General features: G+C 37.3%; 1 protein-coding gene across 6 annotated transcripts in view; it reads right to left on the bottom strand.

The window, feature by feature from the left end:
• NR3C2 (nuclear receptor subfamily 3 group C member 2) overlaps window positions 1–16,038 on the bottom strand; it is a 198,138-nt gene that overhangs the window by 82,445 nt on the left and 99,655 nt on the right. For all 6 annotated transcript variants that reach the window (XM_072334931.1, XM_072334928.1, XM_072334929.1 and 3 more), the window contains one exon: window positions 5,481–5,620. In XM_072334931.1, coding sequence (XP_072191032.1) covers window positions 5,481–5,620 — 140 coding nt within the window. The remainder of the gene's footprint in view (window positions 1–5,480; window positions 5,621–16,038) is intronic.

Here is a 16,038-nt window from a genome sequence, read left to right as displayed (position 1 = left end):
GTAAAACAGATTCTTGCAACAGGTCAGGAACAGAGTCAACTTCAAATCCCACTTAGAAATTTCTTTGAAAACATATGGACATCTATACTGAGTGATGTTGAATTTAGAGAGGTCACTGACCTTATGAAAGTGGATAAAAAGGAAAATTGCAGGCTGTGATGGAAAAACACTGACTTCATTACAGTGAATGAACAGAAGAGTGGAGAGTGAAGAACTGTATGTATAATTAATTCTAGTGACACAAACCTACAAAATTCATGAGAGCGCTGTAAAATAGTGGGGAAAATATATTTTCGCAATGTATCAAATTCAGCTTCTACAGCATAAAAATATTCTTCTTTATACAATCAATAAGAAAGCCTTTCATATTCACCAGAAATATTTTATAAATCTTTAAGTTCTGCTAATTAAGCAAATTATTGATGAGCTATGCATTCTCATTGCTTGACATTTTTTCCACCTTGACTCAATTCAGAAATTATAGGAGATGCACAGAGTAGCTTTAGTGTCTATTTTCTACTTGGAAACATAGAGCTTTGGGAAGTTCTTTCATGCACAGTGAATGGAAGAGCCAAAGAAATACTACCTGTTTTTGTAAAAAACATATTAACCTTTACATAACCTATTATATATATTAACCTATACATAAGTGATATAACCTATCATTTTCCTTTCCTCCTTGTGTGGCCCTCTGAATACAGAGAGTATGGAGTATTCCCCAAGCAAACAAACAAACAAAAAGTATATTTATATATCATTGGAATATTACACACCTGGCCCACTGCTAAATGGCTGCACAGTACCTTTGCTTACCAAAAAACAAAAATAATCTGATTTTTTTTGGCTGGTAACATCTAAGGTGAGTCTGTATAAGCTGCTGGCTCACTGTGGTTGTGGCAGAAAGGACCAGACTCAGCAAATGGTACAGCACTCAGAGCTACCCCATGGGACCACTGGGCTGCCCCCTGGATCCTGTGGCCCCAGTTGTTTTGTTCATGGATTTTCAAAGCAGCTTGGCACAAAGGGAGATGAATACCACACTTCTTTTCTGTAACTCTAGCTTTGAGGCAATCTCAGTTTCCACAGCTGTGCAGAGTCTTTACAGATTGCTGGATAAAAAATTTCATCCTTCCCCCTGTGGAATCAAAGTCTTGCCTATTCTGCTGTTCAAACACAGGGTGAAGGGAGGGTGTCTGAGTTGCTACGCTGCTTGCTGAAGTGCACAGTGCTAAACGTAGTCAGCTAGCACTCAAGTAAGTTGGTATCAAATTAGACTTGAAAAAAATTTCCTTCAGCCATTTTTCTCCTTCATTTAAATAGACAATTGATAAGAGATCAAGTGAAAAACAAATGGAATCCTAGAAACTTCTGTTGCCGTGATCACGTTTCTCCCTCAGAGGTGGGAAGAGATCTACTTTTCTGACCTAGAATTACAGAACTAGCTCTAAGGCAAACCCTTTGGACAAGAAAATCTGAAAATGACTGAAGATCATATAACCCAATTTTAAAAAAGGATAAGCTTCCTTATAACTAACATGATACAACTCGTTAATTTTTCCACTTTATTTTAAGTAGCCAGAAGTATCACAACAATTTGCAAAGTAACTGGAAGAGGGCAGTCCTTCTTTGCTGTAGCCTTCACCAGTACTAGGAGATGAAAAATACCTTCCTTTTTTCTTATATCCAAGCCAAAAGAAGAATGAAAGATTAACCTTAGCAACTTAAGACGCATTATAATTTTGATTTAGGACAGATTACCTCATTCTTGTCTGGAACTTGAACAAACGAAGACTGAAAATTGTGTGAGCAGCTGTGATTTCTGACATCAAGTCTTTTACTCTCCTTAGAGAAAGCTGGTTCAGTGGAAAATTAGAAGAGAAGACCAGCCAGGTGCTTTAGGCTCCCTCACAGTAGAGTATATATATTCAGCATGTAACTCCAACAATGGATACAAATTCAAGCTTAAATAACTATAATAGCCCATATCTTTAATGTGGAAAATCATACAATGTAGTTACCCCATATAAAAATGTATTGTACATACAAATGCCTAAACTATCTCAGCAACACAATTTATCAGTATTTTACTACAGTTAAGGTGTTTTGTTGTTTGTAAAGCAAATCAGATTTATATTTATGACACAGTCACATTTCTTCATACCAGGTTCCTGTTCATCAAGTCAGTCAGCAAAAAAATTCACGCTTAAGTGATACCAAAAGTTTGTTCTTCCCTAATTTACATCCCCCTAATGAATTCCATCTGAAATTACTTTGGAATCTTAACTAACAATTCTTTTTATCTACAGATTTTCTTCTATTACATCAATTGAACATTTTCTCTGCGCCTTCCCAAATAAGATCCACTGGGAATACGACTACCAGACCTACCACTGGAAATGTGAGCTCTAGTCTCTTTGTTGTTGTGGACTTCCTTGTTTCACATTTCAAGGCAGTTATTTTTTGTTTCTTTGTTTTTTGTTTGTTTTTTTCTTTTCTCCTGTTACAATCCCTCTCTTTCATAGTATTTCTAAGGAGCACAATGCAATTGGTACTCAAAAGCTGTTCAAGGCAAGCTCAAAACACTCTAGCAATTTCAGCTGAGACCAGAAGAACTGGATGGTTTTCCACAGCCCCCTTCTCTGGAGTTTCCTTTCCTCCATCTCCATATTTATTTATTTTTTTTTGACACATTTTGTCTCCCAACTTGTTATTCTACTTGAACACCAGTTGGTCACTACCATAATTTCCATACCACTGTATCATTTGAATGTAACCTCTAGATCTAATCTAGATAATTAAATATATATATATATATGTATTTGTGCCTGTTTGTACACACATATGAATGTAAAATATGTGGTAAAGTACTCAAAAGTCTTAGTATGATTTCAAGGCAATGATGAATGAAACCTCAGAAATCTCTTCTATTAAATCTTTTAGAGAAGGAAATATTTGTTTTTTCTCAAATAAATTAGGCACTGTATTTGTAAATCCCCCCCAAAAATTGTTTCTACGTTCACAGTGTGAGCATTACTATTTTCTTTGTAATAAAGGCAAGGATATAGAAACTTCAGTGAAGATTATACTTGTAGCCCAGATCTGAGATAGATATGCCCAAGATCTATTCTCCAGGTAGTGTTTCTACTTTGAATGATACTGTGCACTGAATTAACACTTTTAAAATTATTCTCACAAACATCTGATACAACACAGGAATTATCATAAATACTTCACTTACAATAAGGACCCTCAAGATGAGTGATTTCATTGGTTGTGCACCCAACCAAAGAATTTAAGATGACTACCAACCATTTGCTTTGCTACAAACCTACCCACACACATTTGTATTCACACTGATAGTTTCAGGATGTTTACAGCCAAAATATATATACTGTGTTTTTTGCTATGACCTACTCTTGCTACTACTGTACTATGTACTTTTATATAAACAAATAAAGTACAAGCCAAACTTTCACTGTTTGCATAACATTACTGGTAGCATCAAGAACTCGCAATCATGTGCATACCAAGCAGGAGTCTAGACAATGTTCCGACACCACATGCAAGAACCCGTATGTTAATGTAATCACTCTAAAAATAGATCTTATGCTAACTCAAAAAACTCCGTCTTTGTTCAGAACAACCCTATCTTCCCTGTCTTTTGTTTTTAAGCTCTTTTTGCTTAATTGGCAAACTTTCAGTAATTAGTGGTAACTACATTTTAAAAATACGTCTTATGCCTGATTCCAGATCAATTCTTTCCTAATAATCTTGGCTTTTTCATCTTGGAGATGAAAGCTTGCTGCTCTGTTCCCTCTCGTAAAGGAAACCCTCCATATTTTTTCATAAATTTCTGTGAACCGGGATCTAATTATGACAGAAAAGACATAAAAAGTGAAGGTGTGGAAAATGCAGATACACAGTACCTATAAATTACAATGACTTAAGACTGGGAAAGAAGTTTTCCTGGAAGGTGGAAAAGGAGGAAGATAATAAAAGGTGCTACCAGTTCACACAGTAGATGTGTGCATATGCTTAAAAAACAAAAAACAAAAAACAGCCACTGCAACCATCACAGCAACAACACAAGCCCTCATGGTTCAGATTTCACCAGCAAGTCCAGCTCAAACATTTGTCCATCCATGATGTTATGTGGAAGTACATAGGGGGTGTATTTAAGTGCTACATAAAGGAATTGAAAACTCAAAGTCAGGGAATAAAGACATCAAGGTCAGCTACTGCACAACAATAAGAGAAAATTTTTGCAGAAGTGAGGAAATCTTTTCCAGGTTGTTACAACTTTGTGAAGTTTAATTCAATTAAATTGACACTTTTCGACGATAGATAGATAAATAGATTGATACATGAGATACTGACGTCAATGACGCACAGGCTCTCAAGGTCAACTTGAGAGAGCTATATCTTCACAGCCACCAGTAGCAGACCGAGTGGCCACAGGAGATATTAATCACATAACACACACTGCCTCACTCTTCTCAGGGTACAAACTGGACACTCAATTAAGGGATTATTTTCTTCCTTCTAAGATTTTCTTCACAAAAGTAAATCAGTAAGTAAATACAGCTTGTTTCAACAGTGGTTAGAACACCTCATCAGTAATGACTTCTTTTGCATGCCATGAATCAGGTACTAAAAACTTAATACATATTGCTTGAGGCAGTTGCTTATGAAGTCTTTTAAGATCAAACATACCCTAACAACCCAAGCCACTGAGACGCGACACCTACCAAAGACCTTGCAGCAATCAGAATGATACTAACTTCTTTCTAACAAGATATACAGGAAAGATGAGCTATACCATAAACCATTTAAAATAAAGAGATGTCAGCTAAACACTCCTATGATAGCAAAGCTATCAAAAGACAGACCGCATGAAAATCCTTAATGAAGAAAAAAAGCATTGTAATATAAAAGAAACATACGGTGATCAATTCATGCACCCTCATCAATCTTTCACAGTACTGTAAAGCCACTTCTCTTTTGTTAAAACAGAGATGACGCACTACTGTGTCCAAAGACCTGAAGGTAACCGCAAGCAGACAACTGACCTAAGTGAATTGTACTGTCATATAAGATGTCAAAATGATGAGACAACCTTACTCAACCTCCAGTACAGGAGAAGCAGCACTATGCTTACACCAACTGCATTCACATCCAATTGAAATTACTAACAGCACCTTGCAGGATTGGAGGAGCTGAAGCATAATTCAGCAGTAGCATAAAGTAAAGCTTAAAAAAAACAAAAAACAAAGGTTCAAAAAAGAATTACAACCAGGCATATTCTACTTAAACTTTATAAAGCATAATCCAAAGTTATTCAACAAAGGTGTTTTTATCATGCTTTTTTTTTTTTCTAGATTAACACTGAACTTTACCAACATAAGACAAGAGATGAAAAACGTGTGTGCGTATACATATTACTGTATATTAAAAAAAATACACAAATTCCACCTTCTTACCTTCTACTGCTCTCTTGAAGAAAACTTTACAGCTGCCACATGTAACTACGCCGTAATGACATCCAGATGCCTCATCTCCACACACCAAACACACTTTGGAAGGCCTCGAAGAACCAGATGATACACTTCTCAATGAAGAGCTAGAGAAGAACAAAGCAAAACAAAAGGTATGAATATTTCAAATCGCACTGGCCACAATGCAAAGTTCAATTAAGAATTTATAACAGGTATATTGCTCAAGGCACCTAACAATTAGGAAACCACAACTCTTTCTGGCAGTGCCTCATTCAACACATGTGTTGCTTTAATTAGTAGAAGAAATATTTTATTGTCTTCTTTAAAACATTCATAATATATCAATGTTAATGCAAGAAATTACCACAAGGACAGCAGAATTTATTGGTAGCAGATGACTAAAACTGAAAATAAATAAACAAACCACTCTGGCAGTGCCCAGAAAACTATAAATTTTCTGGGTCTTTTTGTTTTGTTTTTGTCTCAAGCCCTTACAGGCTAAGTATACCTGTATTAAAGCTGTACAGCATAGTGGTAACTTCTCTTCCCTTATTCATGGTCCTGTTTACCACTAGAGTGGTCCTTGAGTTTATAACTTATATCTCTGTAATTGAACAGCTTGCTTCCAGAATAGCAAATTTGAAGCCTTTTTGCATTCTGCAAGTATAGAATAGTCTTCTTTATCACAGTAAGTGCCAGGAAAGCAGCCCAGATATTTTAGAAAACATTCTGAAGTTTTGCAGACTGATGCATCTTGCAAACTCAATCTCAACTTAAAACATAGGGTATTTTATATTGCTGGTTTTGGGGTTGTTTTTTTCAACTGTGACTCTCAGAAGATCACTTTAATAAGTATTTTCTATTGACAGCTCTGAAAGACGGTGCTCTTCAAAAAGCAACCCCCATTTCATAATGCAGCAAGTCTCCTCTCTCCCTTCTCCCCTGGGGAACTGGAAATGCCACCCTGATGTATAATTGACACATTCAGTGAAATGCGTCAGATACCAAAGGAGGAGAGAGCTTTGGATCCCACCCACACCTGCAATGGACTGGGGAGAATCTTCCCCATGATACTGCCTCTCTTCAGCAGGTAAACATGACCTCTTGCATGTCATTACACCTTATCTCTCTGAATCCTGTCAAGCAACTACAAAAACAACCCTGGAACATTTTACACCGGTGGTGAAACTATCTGATAGTTCCAACTACAAATCAGAAGCTACTCGTCAGTCAGGCATTGGGCAACAAAGTTCACAGGTAGGATTAATTCAAACATGAGATAAGCAGCTGATTAAGAAATTCCAGGGATGCACTCTTTGCCTTTTGCATTCTGTATCTTCCTTTAAAGAGGTACACGGAGGCCAAATGATTTATCCAGGGGCACGGCAGGAATGTCACTCCAGATCAAGGACCACGAGTTCCCTTGCCCGCAGCTTCGCCGCAACACTCAAACTAAACATCCTTTTTAATGGCAACATTCAAATATTAACCAAAACCATTCCAGATTACATTCCTGTTCTTGTCTACTCGCTACTCTGTTAGATTTAATAGTTTTATTCCCTGTGCTATTTATACTTTCATTACATAACGTAACACCACTTGATAATTGCTGGGTGATGGCATTAGCTCATCTGCCAGTGAGACAAAGGAAAGCCTCCTCAGACCTACAGTAGGAAAGTTTGATTTGCTCAAGTCACAGGCACAGTTATGCACAGTGGGTGAGCAGAGCTGTAAGGCAGCTACTTTGGGATTTACCAAGACTATGCTGCTATTCAACACTGCATTTCAGCTCTGCATTTTGATTTGTTCAGGAAATGAATGCGACTAGGGTAAAAACCTCTTCTTCCCTGCAGCACACTGCATGCCGTGTGAAAAGAAAAAAAATAAATTAAAAAAAAATAAAAATAAAAATCGAGCTTCTCATTAAACAAATTTCTTCAGAAGGTGTCTGCTTTCTAGAGAAAATGTCAGCAACCTGGAAAAATACCTAGTTGAAAATTCATGCTTTGCTTTCTCACTGCAAACTGCAGTATTTTGTCTGAAAAAGGAAACATTTCAATTCTGACACACCACCCAAAATGTCTCAGGGCATTTGTAATTTCGGTGCTGCATGTCCCCATTTCTTCATAAGACTCACAGAAATTTTCCTACTGTACAACTACCACAGTGCAGTCTTTCTACCCCGAAAAAGGTCACTGTACTTTTTTAATATCTAAAAAGGTAATTCTGGTAGAGAACTCTTACTGTGCTGATATGGAGGATCTCACAGCAGCGTGTGCCTACAGACACACACACGGCTGTGTATATATACAGGGATATGCTCCTTTTAGTAGAAAATAAATTGTCCTGTAGCATTTGCAGAATGTGGGTGAGCCTTTTTTAGACATTAACTACCCCTTAAAAATTCCACTTACGTGAATTAGTGGGTTAAAAAAAAAGCCAGTAACGACATATTGAGACACTGTTTGATCCATAACTATTATTAAATGCCCACCTAAACTGTTATCTTTAGCATACTTTATACAGTGCTTCAAGATAAAGGGCTTGAACAGATCTGAATGGCAAAAGTAGAGCTAGAATGCAAAGCATGTATTCAGCTATTCAGCCACAGCAGTACAGGTGGAAGCGTAACATTCTGGAATAAAATTTAATTAATTCCCATACATCCTTTTAAGCAGATTAAAAGTGGAATAGGTTAAAACACAAATGAGGTATTTTCATTCTTAATAGCAGTATCCAACATGGAGCAATTCTCAAATACTCTGCTCCAAAGAAAAGCTGCTGGTACTTAAACCTCCTCTGATTTATGTCAGTTTATGCTGTGATTGCCTTTTAATGTTTTGCTTGTTGGTTTTAAGATGGTCTATGTTCTCTTTCATCTATGCTACACCGAAGTATTTTCTAATTTAAAATGCTGTTACGTTACTTTATACAGAAGTTACAGAGGTGTTCGTCCACTCCTGAAAATAATAAAATGCCCAGTTCCAAAAACATGCTTAAATCGTATTGCTAAGTTTCATATTAAGTCATTCCCTCCATTGGAGCTATTCTGCTCTCAACAAGGTATGAACGGTTGGTTACATATTTTCTTTGTGAATCTCTTTTACATTCACACTATCATTCCTTTCTTAGAAAACTGAACAAGGTGAATAAGATTTGCATCAAGGCCAGTCTAGTCAACAAACTTCCTCTCTGTCCTCCATTTGAAACCCGCTTGTATGACACAAACACACTTGATCTGCTGATTACTTGCATTAAACCAGCTACTTACTTCGTTAGTATAAATACATAACCTATATGTACAGGCAGAAACGCTACAGTAGAATACCCCTCACTTTGAAAATGCTTCTCTCATGCATGTTTGTTCTCAGTTAAACATTCCCTTTTCATTATTTTTGCCACATCCCATAAATTTTTGTTAAATAATCCTAACATAAATTGGTATTTGGGAAAAATACTGTTACTGGGAGTAACAAAATCTACATTTGATTGTGACAAATATACAAATTAATTCAGTTCTAATTTTTTTTAGCATGCTCAGTCTGATACATAGCACTATATGAAAAGCTTAGTTACAACAATCCGATCACTCTGGTAGTACATTATTCTCTTGTTTAAAACATTACAGCAGTTGGTCCCAGTAAGAAAAGATGCTATAAATTCAGTGGAGACCTCATAAAACCTGACTCCCTGGACAGCAATTCACCCAGTGCCAAACATCTAATTCAAAGACACCCTAAACCTAACAATATCTATAGGCATAACACTGCACTGCTTATCCAGCAACAGGATTGAGTCTTAAAATGCTTAGCACAAGTGAAAACACTGCTTTTACATATTTGCAGAAGTCCAAAATAGAGACTAACAAATATCGCTCTGCTACTCACAGTTTTATAGTTTTGGACAGTGCATTACCGCTGACCTGGAATTTTTTTGTGGACAGCAATCTACTTTTAATACAACCTTCTAACTGATAGTACTAGAAAGACAGGATTGAGATGCCACAGAGATTGACTACTCATCATTGCTTTTATAAGCCAGTGGTTTCCAGTCTTGCTAAGGGTTATCATTTTCATGCCTCTGTCACATTTCCAGTGTAAAGAAAAATAAATAAACACAAGAAAACATCCATGCTACAGGATGCAAAGAGAAATGATCTAACACAGCATACATATTTTATCACAACAACATTACAGCCAGGGGCAGCATGGAGCAGTTTAACAATGTCAAAAGTAGCTTCTAAATGATTTGTAAAATGCTCGCTTAGATGGCTCCACTAACATTTGTCACGTTGCAGGGTGTGTGATGAGGAATAAGCCTGATTTATTATCCCCAACAGTGCAAATGTTGGCAGTTAAATACTGACCTTGACCAGCCATTGCCATCGAGCTCATTCGTGTTTCCACAAGTTGGTTTTAGTAATAGTTATATGGAGAATTAATTAGAAATAACAGATTTTGTAAAGAACAGTCAATAAACCCACAGATAATCCAGCATTTTAAAAGCTGATTACATAGGTTATTATGCCTCTCAAACCAGATGTCACACAGGAGCACCTTTCTGATGATAAAATAACACACTTCAAAGAAGTACAAGGCACAGTATGAATCCTAAAGTGGTTTGCTCCAAGTACTTACATTAATATAAGAACATACATTAATATGAGAGCTGGATGAGTCCTCTTTTAATTCCACATAATTGACTTCACTTCTCCATGTAGAAGTTTCCCCATAGTAAAATAATCAAAAGGAACCTGGTTTCCTCAATTAAGACGTTATGCAAAAGTAAAGGTAAAAAGTTGAGATTGGCATCAGGGTTTATTTGATTTGCTGAGAACGATGGAAGAAGAATAACCAGGAGCTGCTGCAAGATGCACAAACTGTCATGACCTCCAGCAGTGGCATGAACCGCTTCCCTGATCTCGCTCCATGTCACTAGTTTTATTGTGAATGCTGAGGTCTTACTCATGTAAGTTCTGCCTTGTGCAGCCTGACTTTCTTAAAAAGTTTCACTGCAGGAATGTACTCTGGTTCTGTGCTCTAACTACACGCATAAAGCAGATTAGCAGACTGGAAAATGGTATTTCTTAAATGTCAGACTACATAAACCAATCTTCTTGTCAGCAGACCAAAAAGGCATAGAGATGTGAAAAGGTAGAGAGATGAAGTGATTGGAGTTTAGGAGGGGAAGGCAGTCACATGAGACCTCCTGAATGCAGCGTTAAAGAAGCAGTGCTGAAACCATACCAAAAAAAAGCCTCAGAAACAAAACTCAGAGCAACATTTACCTTCTAACGCTGGCAGAGGTGCATATGAATTGCCAAATAACCTAGCAGCACATTCTGACTGAGTTTCCTGGGGCTTTGTCCCACTCCTACAAAGATGAAGACAGACACTGCAGAAGCGGTTGTGTTTCCTTGATGAAAACAAATTGGACCTGCACTATGCCCTCTACCAACCCCAACACCTAAAGGCTTAAAATAAAGCTTAAAGCCTTAGCCTTTAAAAACAAAAACAAATATCCTTTAAGAATCAGAAACAATGAATGAGATCTAGATATTTTAGGAAAGCTGACTGTATTTTAGTGCATTTTAGGGATGACAACCACCAACTGTAGTAACTGAGCCGGTGAACGCTTGTTCTGCCATGTGAAGTACTCTATCAGTCCATAAGTAACATGAGCAGCTATGGAAAGACTTTACTTTAAATGCCTTCTCTTTACTAGATGAACAGAATGTAGCAGAAACATTTCTCCACTCCAGTGAAGTATTCAGGAAATGCAATTAAGGGAAAAAACAAGACCAACAACCTGTAATCTAGTACCTTTATGTCCTATAAATCTGTTACTTCTGAAACATCCCAGAATTCAGAATCTTGAGCTCTTGTATGGACTATCATTTATTCACATTTGTTTTGGTTTAGTTAATAATGAAGAACTCATGCTATCCTTGGCTGTTTGTTGTAATTTACATAAAAAAGTAATCAGTATCTTACCAAAATAAATGCATTTTGTCACCTATGGACTGCAAGATGTCTTTTCAAGAAGCGTTTTAAAAAATACCCTCAGCAAATAAATGCAGTAGCTGTCGCACTACACTTAATTTTCAAGTTTCAATCTCCTTTCCCTCCACAATTACAATTTTCAATTGTTTGAAATTCAAATAATGCAGCATTAATACGAAAAGTATAGATGAAAAAACAAAAACAATAAACAGTATTTATACTTTTTATTCCCCACTCTTAAATACTTACTATGATGAAACATATAGAAGAAAACAGAGAGGAAAGGACATACAGTTAAGAAAGATGTATGAGATCAAATAGTTTCTTTCCTCAGCAGCTCCAGCTTTCGCATCAAGTTACTTTATTTAGCAATGCTTAAGGGTCATATACAGCATTTCCATGCCTGGATATTAATTACACTAAAATGTGTACTCTGATGTACAGTGATAAAAGGCTCCACCCTCAAGCTTCCCAAATCTAAGAAAAGTTACTTATTATTTAAAAATAAACATTTAAATTGCAATATTTATTCTGAAGATAGAAGCCGATGGGCTCCTCTTTGCTGTAGCCACCAGTGAATACACTCCTGTATTTATTGTAACCTTAAGGCATGTGTTGATTTTACAAAATGAAGCAAGTGCGCTATGCTCCTTCACTTCCATTTCCCTTAGTGGACTTTGATAGCAGAACCCAGCACTTCCCTCAGTCCAGCTGTAAGCCTTGATTTTTCCTTGACCTTCCCCACTGAAATCTCTTGGTAGCGACTACAATCTGCTATCAAATTTTTACCTTAAAGTTGTCCATTGCCTACAGAAAAATAAAAACTTAAGCACAAATAAAGGTGTGTTATGATGGGCTGAAACAGGTGGCACTATCTCCTAGGGGAACAAATGGGCTTCTAGCCCACTGAGACAGAGAAGTGTAATGTCTTGCATACGGTCTTCTGAAAGGCACTTCTCAATTACTGCTGCAATGTAACAAAATCTGATGTCCCAAAGGGAAATTAAATTCACAAGTTCTGCAGTTTTTTTTAGTACATAAATATAGTTACAGTTGAAAATGAATGGTTGATGTATGTAGGAAGTTTACTACTTGTCTCCAGCTTTGGAACTCACAGAGCAACAGTAAGCTTAGCAACACATTTGCTCTAACTTATCATATTAGGCCCACTTATAGAATTAGTGCAGTTTAAATGCATGCAATGTTGGTTATTTTTCTGTTGAAAATAAATTGCAGTGTGTTGTATGGCAAGATAAGGCAGAAATACTTTATCTGGAAAGTGATCTAGTTAATTATTGCAAATCTACAGGGAGAAGGGTGGAGGAGCGAGCAAGCAGGGTATATTTAACTCTCTCTTTTCCTCTACCAACTCACCTGTTGTGACTAAAGGGAAAGAGACAGCTTTGAAAAGCCCATTTTTCCTAGCACCACTGAAAAAATATTTCAGCTAATTATGCACCCTGATCACTCCTGTAGGAGAGCACAGCAGTGTTTACTTGGAGACGCCCTGCTGCCTTCTTGGTCCAACAATTTGTGAACTGCACAAAATGCCATGATTTGAGGGAGTTTCTCCTGCTCTTGGTCACACCAGTGGGAAACCACTGCTGCAAGGCATTACAGGTAAGATGTGACAAGCGTGCTCTGCTGTTGAAGACTCTTAAGACAAAGAAAAATTGAACAAAAAGTAGAATGGAGAATATACTCAGAAGCCAAATGCAGGGAGACGCTACCATTAACAAGAACATCTCCCTCCTTATGAAGTCTCCCCTTTACAAAATGAAGCTCACTCCTTTTTTTACACATTCTTCCTTCAGAGTCTAACCAAGCAATTCCCACAAACGCTTTCCTTGGCTTGGAAACCTTATTAAATGAAACCCTTATTAAAGCAATCTGAAATGGCATTAAAGAGCAGAGTACTGACCATTTTCAACCTACAGAAATGTCATTCTGTCGCCAAGCCAGAAATCTGACTGATGTGCCTGCCAAGGGCTTGGCACTGTAAGTCCTAAAAGAACACAAGTCCTAAAAAAATTTATCAGAAAAATTAGTCTAAAACAAAAACAGCTTGGTCCAATCATACCAACTTTCCTATTACAAACTATGTGATTTACCTTCTAAGTGCACGCTATGTTTACTGAATACGCCACCACGACATTAATACCCTACCCAGACAATAAAGTTTATAAGAGCTCCATATTGAAATAAAAGAGAAAAATTAAAATACTTCAGAATAGCAAAAAGTAAACTGAACTGCCATCCCAGTCTAATGGGGATTAAAATACCACAAGAGAAAAACCTCCAGAGCAACCATGAAGCCATAGGGAAAAAATGCACCAAAGCACAAAAAGGGTTACCATGGGAACAAAGGCTATTTTCCAACTTGTCAAATAAAAGCCCCTGTATGGCAGACCTTTACTCATAAGAGCAATTCTACAGGCTTCTAAAGGCAACATGTATAATTATTACACGAGCTGAAAGACATTAATTGGGGGAGGGGGGAGGATTTTGCCCTTTCAACTCCCTTTTGCCCCCACATCCAACAAGACAAAATTAGTACGTATGTCAAAAGTGTATTGGCATTCAGCACCCATGTGTGTTATAGTGTAATTCCACACAGGAACAGAAAATAGAGGTAGGAAAGCCTGCACAGTAATCTAAATTTTATAACAATACCCAGGGGTAATGAAAGGCACCAGGCAGCTCACAGCACTGTTTAGTATGAATTAACACACAGAACCAAGTAAAAGGACTAAAGCCCAAAACCATACCAGAGGAGTTCTTGACATGACCAGCCTTTAACTTCATTTGCCAAAGGAAAGCTGGAAAAAGATAAGGCCCTCTGAAGATGGTCTTAATAATTGAAAGGTAAGAACCCTCAATAAGGTTCAGCTGAGTGCTCTATGTTTTACTGGAAGCAGCCAGCATGGCACCTGTTTCAGGCACGACAGTAAAAGCAGAACTCCAACTTTACCACTGTCTCTGATTAACAGGTGCTTTAAGTCATATTATTTTGAAATAGATACCACCACATCTAAAAACACTGTTTGAAATAATGAAAGCTTCATTTTAACAAATTATTTTTCTATTTTAAGAAATTCAAGCTGTTCACACTGCTTTAATGCATATAATTCTTATTTGATAAAAGAAACACAATGGCTTGCAGTCAGGAAATGACACAGCTGTGAGTGGGGTAGTTTCTTTCTTCCTAGTCCCATAACCCCAAAAACACATGTATAAAGGTGGAAAAGCTAGCGTGATTTCATCTTCCGCCTCCTTTTCTATTCCCCCCTTGACACTTTTACAAGCCTTTGCTACCTTTTGACAGTGCAAGGAATTTGGAGGAAAGTGCAAGCATTATGGGGAGAAGAACATGTCTGCACTGTAGGCAACACAGGGCAGGTGTGTAGGGGACTTGCAACTATCAGCTGCTTTCCTCTCTTCTTTCTAACTCCAAAAGGTAAGTTGAACAACTTCAAGAGAAAGGGAAGATGTGAGCCACTCATTTTTCTAGGGCCATCCACTCCTCATTGTGCTCACTTGCAAAAGAGCTTGCCTAGCAATGGATGTACAGAAAAAGATGCTTTAAATGTATCACCATCACCAGTTGGAAAGAAATCCAGGACAGTATTGCTAAAGCACCTGACATCATATTCCAGCATGCATGCAACCTGCCTGTAAATGCACAGACTGTGTTCATGCTATACAGCCTAAAAGTGATCCACAGTTTTTAACTTTACATACCTGGGATTCACATGGACTCGTGCCTATTTTAGACACTGGAGTGGCTCAGGTCAAGAGGCAACATCAGAGCTCAGACTTTAGAGCAGAAGTACTACTCAATACTGGAAGATACAGGTTATAGTTACTAAGCGCACAGCTAACTTTCAAGAATCCTTTTAAAATCCTCAATAATTACACAACAGGAAATCTGTGCTCCCATTAAACTGCATTAGAATTTTCTACTGATAGAGGAGGCAGCAGAAAAAAAATAAAATCAATTCCAAGTGTGTAGTTTTAAAATATTCCCCAGTAGAAGTGCTTTCAATTCCCCATTCCCTATTTTCACAGCAAGTCTAACTCCTGACATGTAATACAGTTACACTGTATTAAATAACTGTAGTTTTTACTTTTAAATCAATTAAAATATCCCTCCATTATATGTCAAAGTGACAAGTAATAGCCTGCTGAGTGCCATGGAAAATTTTGGTCAAATAGCAGATGAGGGTTGCAATCACTGACTGATACCTAAAGCAAAGACTTTTGGTAATTCTCCCACAAGCAATCGCAAACGCTGACAAAGTTCAAATTTGTCTTGACAGGATTGTCAAGGCAAACTAGAAATGTTCCCAATTGCAAGTCAAAGAATTCATTTTTATTCAACTGAAATTCATTCTGCTGCTCCCATACTAATGATACGCAACACTGTACCTACCTATCTCTCTGGCTGAAAAGCTGTAACTCATACAGCAAAGATTAAAAGAAAAAGGGAGTGTTAAACAAAGCAGAGACCAAGAAAAGTTTCCTGTTGCTCTGCAAAAAAA

This window comes from Excalfactoria chinensis, chromosome 4, assembly GCF_039878825.1.
Source record: "Excalfactoria chinensis isolate bCotChi1 chromosome 4, bCotChi1.hap2, whole genome shotgun sequence".
Lineage (NCBI taxonomy): Eukaryota > Metazoa > Chordata > Aves > Galliformes > Phasianidae > Excalfactoria > Excalfactoria chinensis.
Note: the sequence above shows the minus strand (reverse complement) of the source record. Positions and strands in the feature narration are given on the sequence as shown.